The sequence below is a fragment of the Macrotis lagotis genome, chromosome 3, assembly GCF_037893015.1.
Source record: "Macrotis lagotis isolate mMagLag1 chromosome 3, bilby.v1.9.chrom.fasta, whole genome shotgun sequence".
Classification (NCBI taxonomy): domain Eukaryota; kingdom Metazoa; phylum Chordata; class Mammalia; order Peramelemorphia; family Peramelidae; genus Macrotis; species Macrotis lagotis.
This window is the reverse complement of record NC_133660.1, coordinates 224,292,652-224,301,170: the sequence shown is the minus strand read 5'-3', so window position 1 is coordinate 224,301,170 and position 8,519 is coordinate 224,292,652. Positions and strand designations below refer to the sequence as shown.

General features: G+C 38.1%; 1 protein-coding gene across 2 annotated transcripts in view; it reads right to left on the bottom strand.

Moving 5' to 3' along the window:
- Positions 1 to 4,304: 4,304 nt before the first annotated feature.
- The window catches only part of FAM53A (family with sequence similarity 53 member A), a 105,371-nt gene continuing 101,156 nt past the window's right edge, over positions 4,305 to 8,519 (bottom strand). Inside the window, exon 4 of one of the 2 annotated variants that reach the window (XM_074229961.1) lies at positions 4,305 to 8,203. In XM_074229961.1, coding sequence (XP_074086062.1) covers positions 7,877 to 8,203 — 327 coding nt within the window. In that variant the 3' untranslated portion in view covers positions 4,305 to 7,876. The remainder of the gene's footprint in view (positions 8,204 to 8,519) is intronic. The other variant, XM_074229960.1, reaches the window with a different exon arrangement.

Sequence of the window (8,519 nt, the reverse complement as noted above, 5' to 3'; positions counted from 1 at the left end):
AAAAGGTGCAGAACATGAAATTTGAGATGCATCTCAAAGAACACAAGGAAAACCAGAAGGTAGACCTGAGGAGGGTGAACATTTCAAGACCTAAGGTTTGGTCAGCTAGTGAAAAGGCATGTATATGGGAGACTCACATGTACAAGGAAAGTCAGTGTTGCTGGATCATGAAATAGGTGGTGGTGCAATGGATAGGTCACTGCATCTGGAATGAAGAAGACCTGAATTCAAATTCAGCCTCAGAGATTTACTAACTACGCAAGTTATTTAAGCTCAGTTTCTTTAATTGCAAAATGAGATCTAACCATTTTAAACCTGTCTTTCAGAATTGCTGTGAGGATAAAATGAAATCCCATTTGTAAAAAATCCCTTAGCATAGCTCTCAACACACAGTAGACACTGTGCTTATCACCTTCCTTTCAAAGAATACTAGAAGGAGAGTAAAACTGGAAATAGAGGAAGATTTGTGGCAGAGAGGTAGAAGGAATTATGAGTTCTATTTTGGATATATTGAGTTTGAGATGCCTAAGATCTCCAGAAGTCTACATATGAATAGAGATGATCATAGAAACAACAGGAGTAGATGGATCAACCAATGGAGAGTTTGGATTAAGAGAAGAGAGAAAGTGAAAGATCAAGCCTTCTCAGATGATACTCAGTATAAAGAGGGAGATGGATGCTAAGACATCAAAATGGGAGCAGAGGTGCTAATGGAATTCTGGAGAGAGCTTAGGGCTGGCTCTTCAAATCATCTACATTGTGATAACTGAACTCATAGGACCTAAGATAACCAATTGAGTGAGACACTAGAGAGGGAGATAATAATTAGTCCTAGAATAATCTCAGAGGATAATCATGGGAAACGTGAGCTGGGTGAAGATCCAGCTGAAAAGTAGACAAACCAAAATAGGATTTATGAGTAATATAATATAAAAAAGGATTAGAGAGAGCAGTGTCATGAAAATCTAGAGAAAATACCCAAGGGAAGAGGGCAATCTAGCATCAGAGGCTGCCAAGAATTCAAGATTTGACAAAAGACCATTAGATTTGGCAATGAAGAGTTCATTGGTGATTCTAGGAGAGGGAAGTTTCTGTGGAATGATGAGAGGTCAACAATAGGGCTTGGAGAAGGCAAAAATGAGAGGATCTGGAACTAATCAGTTGTGAGGGCAAGAGAGGAATCAAGGATTATACTAAGAGGAACCTGAGATATTAGATATGTGCCTTTAACAGAAATAGGAAAGTTTGGAAGAGAAGTGGACTTAGGAGAGAAAGATGATGTCATTAGAACTCATCCACTCCTATTCTTCTTGAACTACTCACTCTTTCATAGTAAAAAAAAAAAAAAATGAAAAGGGAAGAACAGATGGGGGAGGAAGGAAAGTTTACTCCCAGACACAGGGATGGCAGTTGATGGGTGTCTGCTGCAGGCTCAAGGCGAAGGGGAAAGATACGGGGAGATGGAAGGATGTTGGGGAGAAAGGTTGCAAGGTAACTTGTCTCCCATAGTTGGCGCAGGTGTAAATTATAACTGCCACTAAGAGCCATCATCCATAACCTTCAGAGTCAGAAGTGGAAGGGGAATGGAGTTGGGGAATCTTTCAAGAATAGACTAAGATTCAATGCATTTTCCCACCTTCCTGATCACACTGCTCAGCGGTCAAGTCATGGCCCCCAACTTTGGAGACCACTATCCTAGAATACATTCTCTGTATCTATTTGCCTCTATCATATTTTTACATTTTATGTATGGGGGTTGGGGAAGAGTATCCAGTCATGCCCTCTTTAGACAATATAAACTCCCTGAGGGAGTCATTTAAAAAATATTCCAGCAATATATCTTAAAGATGGAGTCAAGGCAACAAGCATTGATTCAATGGTTTCTATATGCTAAGCTATAGACCATGAATGTCTATTTAACTGAATTGTCTGGTCACCTTCCCACCTCCCAGCTGCTCTTGGGGCTCTGTGACTGTGGAGGACCTCCAAAGGCTTTTTTTTGTAGGCAGGTGGCATCCTCAGGTGCAAAAATGACCTAGATGGGGCTTCTGTGAAGTCACCCAAAGTTGCCGAGCTCTGGGCTGGGGAACCCAGCTGGCTTCCGGTTTCAGGGATGATTTTTACAGAAATATCGTGAGGTTTCCAGTAACAGGCGATAGAGAAGCAAGGTGATAGTTGTTTTCATTTCTAATTATAATGTGTGATCCTTCCGAGTTAGAGAACTAGTAAAAGAGAACCAGGTTTCTTAATGAACTAGTCTTGGAACAAACAAATGGATTTTGGGCAGCATTTTAAATCAGGGCTCCTGCTTTTGAATACCAAACAAAACTCCTTCTTAGCTCATATAAGCTCATTTATATTTTCTTGTGCTGGTACTAATGGTGATCTACATCTAAAGCTTCATTCAGTGTCATTTATACTAAGCTTTGATTGTAAGCAAAGATCCATGTTAGGGTCAGCCTTATGATTATTTCAATTGACATTTTTTAAATGTGGGCTAAGGGGATACAAGAACCAAAAAAAAAAAAAAAAAGTCACTCTGCCCTCAAACAGCCTACATTCTACTATGACCAATGAGTCAAATACTGTGTTAGTCCTTAAGCCATGTGTTAGGGATATATCAGTAATACCTGCCATCCAGAAGCTTACATCCTATTGACATTCTATGAATAAAGGATTGCTGACTGTGCCTAATTAATTTGTGCCAAAGGATTGACAATTTTTCCAAAGTGCCATCCCCTGGAGAGCTGTCATTTTGAACTGCCTACTTCTCCATCCAGATAAAATTAAAAAAAAAAAATTTAAATGACAAGTCAGCCAAGTGCTCTCTTTGGATTTCTCTCATGCATTTGGATTATGGTTGTATACTTTGTTTCCTCTGCTCCAGATTGTAAATATCTGGTGTGCAGAGACTGTGACAATTTTTTTTTTTTGCCTTTGTATTTTTGGTATGTGCATTCCTTACAGGAGGGGGCTTAATAATTGTTCATTTGGATTGTTGAGAGAGGAGGACTAAAGTTCTTCAACAAAAGATTTTCCAGGGAAAGTTCTCAGAGCTATTCAAAAACCTTCCCAGCAACCTTCCCAAGGGAGAGCTGTCATGGATGGCCTGGAAACAAAGGTGTGGGATTGTCATGGATGGGATTTTCATGACTTGGATGAAGGCTGGGTTCCTTGTAGTTCTAAGTCAATGAATAAGAGTTTTGTCTCTTTTTTTAGCACCATTTTTCGGCGAGTTAACATGTAAATTGCTTTTCAAACTTGAAAATTATATATATATATATATATATATATATATATATATGTATGTATATTTATAAATGCTAGCTATTGTCATTTATCAATGAGAGGAGGGAAAGGAAGGAAAAATTAAAACTTGTTAATTGAAAAAATTAAAAATAAAAATTATAATCTATTATCATTTTTGCAAAGTTAGCCAGAGAGTTGAGGTTAGTAGCATAATTACATAGATATATAGACAGTATGAAGCTCTATGTTCATCCATATCTCTTTCAAACCTCTATGACTACACCTCCCCTATGCACTTACCAAATTGTTTATTTATTAACCAAGCCAACACTGCATTAAGCAAAAAACAACTACAAACAATATTTTCAGGATAAATTGAAGATATTCAGTAAAGAGAAGGCACTAGGGTATAAGGGAGATTGGGAAAGACTTCTCATAGAAAATGGGATTTTGGTTGGACCTTAAAAGAAGCTAACAGGAGGCAGAAATGAGGGAGAGAATTTCAGGCATGGGAGAGAACTAGGGAAATGTCCCAAATAATTAAAGACAATTCTAAAAGACCTGTGAAGGTAAAGGTCATCCACAACTAGGTAAAGAACTATGGAATCTGAATGCAGATCAAAGAAAACTATTTTCAACTTTTAAAAGTGTTGGGGTTTTTTTTTTATGCTTTATCCTTCTGTTTCTCCCCCCCCCCCTTTATTCTGATTCCTTCACAACATGACTAATATAGAAATATGTATAATACAATTTTACATAGATCAGATGATTTGCTATCTTAGGGTAAAGGAGAGAGAAGGGTGAGAGGGGAAAAAAACTTTACAAAAATGAATGCTGAGGGGTGGCTAGGTGGCGCAGTGGATGGAACACCAGCCCTAGAGTCAGGACTAGGGTACTCAGGTACCTGAGTTCAAATCCAGCCTTAGACACTTAATAATTACCTAGCTGTGTAACCTTTGGCAAGCCACTTAACCCCATTTGCCTTGCAAAATCCTAAAAAAAATTAATGTTGAAATCTATATTAAATATAATTGAAAAAATAAATTTAATTTTTTTAAAGTGTTCAAAATAGGGAGATTGGGTATCTTGTGTGATTAACACCAAAGGTGACAATGTCACCAGATAGGGAGATATAAATAAGATTAAGAAGACTGGAAAGGTTGGGAGTGGTAGGAAGAGGTACAGGTTATATAGAGGGCTTTGAATTGAGAGGATTTTATATTTGATCCTGGAGGAGCCACTGGAGTTTTACTGAGCTGGCAGTTGATATGGTCAGGACTTTGCTTTAGGAAAATCATTTTGGCATCAGTTTTTTGTTTCTTTTTCTCCTCCATTCAAGGGAAAAGAGATGAAATGAGTGCCATTTTGTCCATAAAGTTCCATTTCCATTGGAACTCTTCTTGGATGGAATTGGAGTAGGGAAAGATTTGGGCAGGTCAGCCCATTAGCAGGCTATTACAAATAGCTGAGGTGTGGTTTGAGGCCTGCACTCTGGAAGTGGCAGAGGAGAAAAGGGGGAATCTTCAAGAGATTTTCAAGACTGGATAGGGAGTAGTGGTGTTGAGAGTAAGGAATTGAGGATGACACCGAGGTTGAAAGCATGAGTCACTGGATTTTAAATATTCCATGCAAATAGAAGGTATAGAAAAGTACTCTTGGAATCCCTAGCCTTGAGGTTGCTAGCAAATTGAAGCAAATAACTAGATACTGTCTGGAATACATTGGAATGAAAAACATGAAAATGTGTCACTCTCAAAAATGTATACAAGCTGATCATTAAGCTTTACCATAGTACTTTAAAGTTTACAGTTAGAATCTCATTTAGGTCTCCCCATAACCCAGTGAAAATAGGGATTACAATTGTTCTCCTCATAGTTCACCTAAGGAAACAAAGTTCAAAGAAATTAGTCAGACAGCTAGTGTTAAAGAGGATGGATTAGAACCCAAACAGATTCAACAATGCACTCCCAGTTCCTTGTGGGTATCATCTGTAAAGTTTACATAGTGCTTCCACTATATCCTTATAATGGCACCAGGTGGAACTGAGACCAATAAACAGAAACTATTGGGAGGTTGAGTCAATTTATAATGAATGAATGATAGATATCTAACAATTGGAGATGGTCAACAATAGGCTTTCATTCAGGTGCTATGGCAGAATACAAAAAATGCTAGACTTGGAGTTGGCTTAGATTTAGGGGGGTTCAGATCTGATACCTACATAACTCTGAGATTAGTTTCTCTCTCTAGGCTTCAGTTTCTTCTCTTGTAAAATGAAGAGGGCTGAATTAAACTGCCCCCAAGAACCAGCAAGAATCTTCCTTCTGTTAACCTTTGACCAGGTCCCTTACCAGCTGTAAAGCTATGATCCTATAACCTATTAAGTTTGTAAAGTGGGATCATGCACTGAGGGGGTGGATGAGGAGATCACTGAGGTCTCTTTCCAACTCTAGAATGAGGTGGGGATAAAGTAAGCACAAGAAGGATTCTAAAAGAAATGGAACTTTATGGATAAAATGGTACTCATTTCATCTCTTTTCCCTTGAATGGAATGAATTCCCTTGAACATAGAATAAACAAACTGAAACTGTAGGTTGAGGTTCTTATGGATCCTTTTCCAGAATATTTTAAGTTCATAATTGAAAAGAAATGCTAAATTTCAGTTTGAGAATAGTGAAATTAACTTTTTTAACCATTCAAGTTCACAGACCCTCTGAAATATATCAACAGACCCCTGCTTAAGGACCCAGTTATATTTACTGCTGGTTTCCTATAACTTCCAGGGGAGATTATACTCCTAAAAGTGCTAAAATCAAGTGTTTTATCTGCAAGCAAGATTAAATAAACTAAAATATTCATTGATTTAATCAAATCAAGTCCAAAAATCAATTAACCAGGAAAAGCCAGGAGAATTAATGAAGTGAGCTCAGGGCAATATTCACCCATCAGGTAGATGAATGAAAGGTGGGTTAGAAACCAGGCCTTTATGCATAGTAGGATGAAGTGCCATGAGAGGTGAAACAGCTTAACTGAGGGGTGGGAGTAGGTGAGGTGAGCTCCTAGAGTCAAACTTTTATCTGACATCATCTTCCCTTAAAAAGCTGAGTTCTTCAATTGGTGAAGCTTCTGCCCAATAGGTAAGCTTTCTGATTTTCATCCATTAGCAGATACAAAGTATCTGGTTCTAGTCTATCTTGCTAAAATCCTGGCGCATGAATAAGTGCTTTTCTTCTTCAAAACAGGAAGTCTTACGTGGTAAAACTGAATCAAAAATTAAGTCACAAATACTTCTGACCTTCTCACCCATTAACACCACCAAGGCCTCTCAATCAGGTTAAAAACCACTTTTAAAGAGAAAGGATACTTATCACCTTTACAATATTTTCATCCTTGGCCAAGTTAATATAAGTGTGTCAATGATGCCACTTCGTATTTTCTTTTGATAACCAAGAAAAAATTTCTAGAGATTAATGGTTCGTATTCCCCCACGAACTGTCACCACCCTCACAAACCCTGTTCCCCTCCTTCCATCAGTACACCCAATTTCATAGTCTGAGGAGACTTTTTGGCTTGAGGGCTGCCCCTGTAATAAATGTGAAAATAAAAATACATTCTTTGTTCTTGGGCAGAACAAAGCCCAGGCAGGGTCAAGGAATCATCCGGGACTTTTAAAAGAAGTAACATTTAAACCAAATTAATAAGCAGAAAGCCACATATGCAAAGCAAAATGTCTTTTATTGAATTCAAGGACTAGGTTCTGTCTAGTACTGCTCGAGGGATCACCTCCTGGGGAACTGATCGTTGCATTACAAAGCCCCTGTCTAAAAGTTCAAGTGCTCTTTGTCATACATTCTTCTGAAGCACAGAAAACATAATATTGACCACCAAGCTGGGAAGCTCCTTGAATTTTTAACCCGCCTGAATGAGCATGGCTTCAGGCTAGAAAAGATTCAAGTAGTGAAAGAAAGCCGGGGAAATATTAAATCTGTAAGGTCACAGCTACATTTTGACCAAAAAGTCTGAAAAGTAGGGGGAAAAATATTTGTCTTGTTTCAAAAGGTTTTGTAACCACTTGCGTAACGATGGACAAGTACTTCTGACCAAGTGTCAGAACCAGAGACTTGAAGAGTTCTGATCACCAGATACCAGATGTTGTTACCAATGACATTACACAACTCAGTTTTTCCCAGTAAGCATTTGCACAAAAGGAACGATACCCGCACTGGAATTACTGTAGGCAGAATGACTTTAATAAAATGCCCTTCAGAAAATTCATTTCAAAATAGAGAAGCTTTCTCCACAACTGTAAAAGCCATAAAAATGCAAAATATTTTTGTTAGGAAAATTTTAATCAAAATTACTCCTTAATGTTCAAAATAACATTTAACCTATTTTTTTCTGTCCATATACTGATTAACAGACTATAAACAGATGATATCACTTCGTTTCCCATTCCCCCCACCTGAATTTTTTTTTTGGCTTTTTTGTTTTTGTTTTTTTTAAACACAGCCCCCTGAATGGCCACTATAGACGTTTGGGATACGGATTACACATGGCAAAGGCAATCCACTATCACTGGAAATTTAGGAGAACTCACTGATTCTAACCCCCCAACTCTAGCACTGACTCAGTTGTTTTCGATTTGCTCTAAATCGAGGTCCCCACAGTCCAGAGGAAATATGCCCTCCTCCGTGCTCTCACAATCACTGGGGTCTTCATCACTTTCACATCCTGCAGCTGCTTTCGTACAATCCCTTGTGCTGAAGCCAATTTGGCATGGTCTGTGATGTCGAACTTCATCCAGCTGCTCTTTCACTGGACTGGAACCAGGGGTGATGATGCTCATGAGGTCATTTGAGTCACATGGGGAGGACACAATTGTCTTCATTTGGGTATCATCTTCATCATCATCTTCATAATCAAGGGAGCAAAGACTTTTTGAATTTTTTAGAGTCTGCAACAAAACAAAATACAAAAATTGAAATGTTTTGCTGCACATATAGAACAACAGGTGGCTAGTTAGTTTCTTGACATGTCATATTTTTTCCACTGAAACAGTGCTCAGTAATGTACAATGGGGGCTGGTTTAAGTGAGTTTTCAGTTTTCTTATTCATGTTTCCACAAGTTCACATCTTAAAAGTGCTCTGAATAGCCAATCTTGTTATTTACCCTTTTTTTACATTTCTTAAGATTTTAGATTTAGAAATAAAAGGAAAGATTTTCCAATCCAATTAAGCTTTTTTTTTCAGATGAGGAAAACAAACTCACA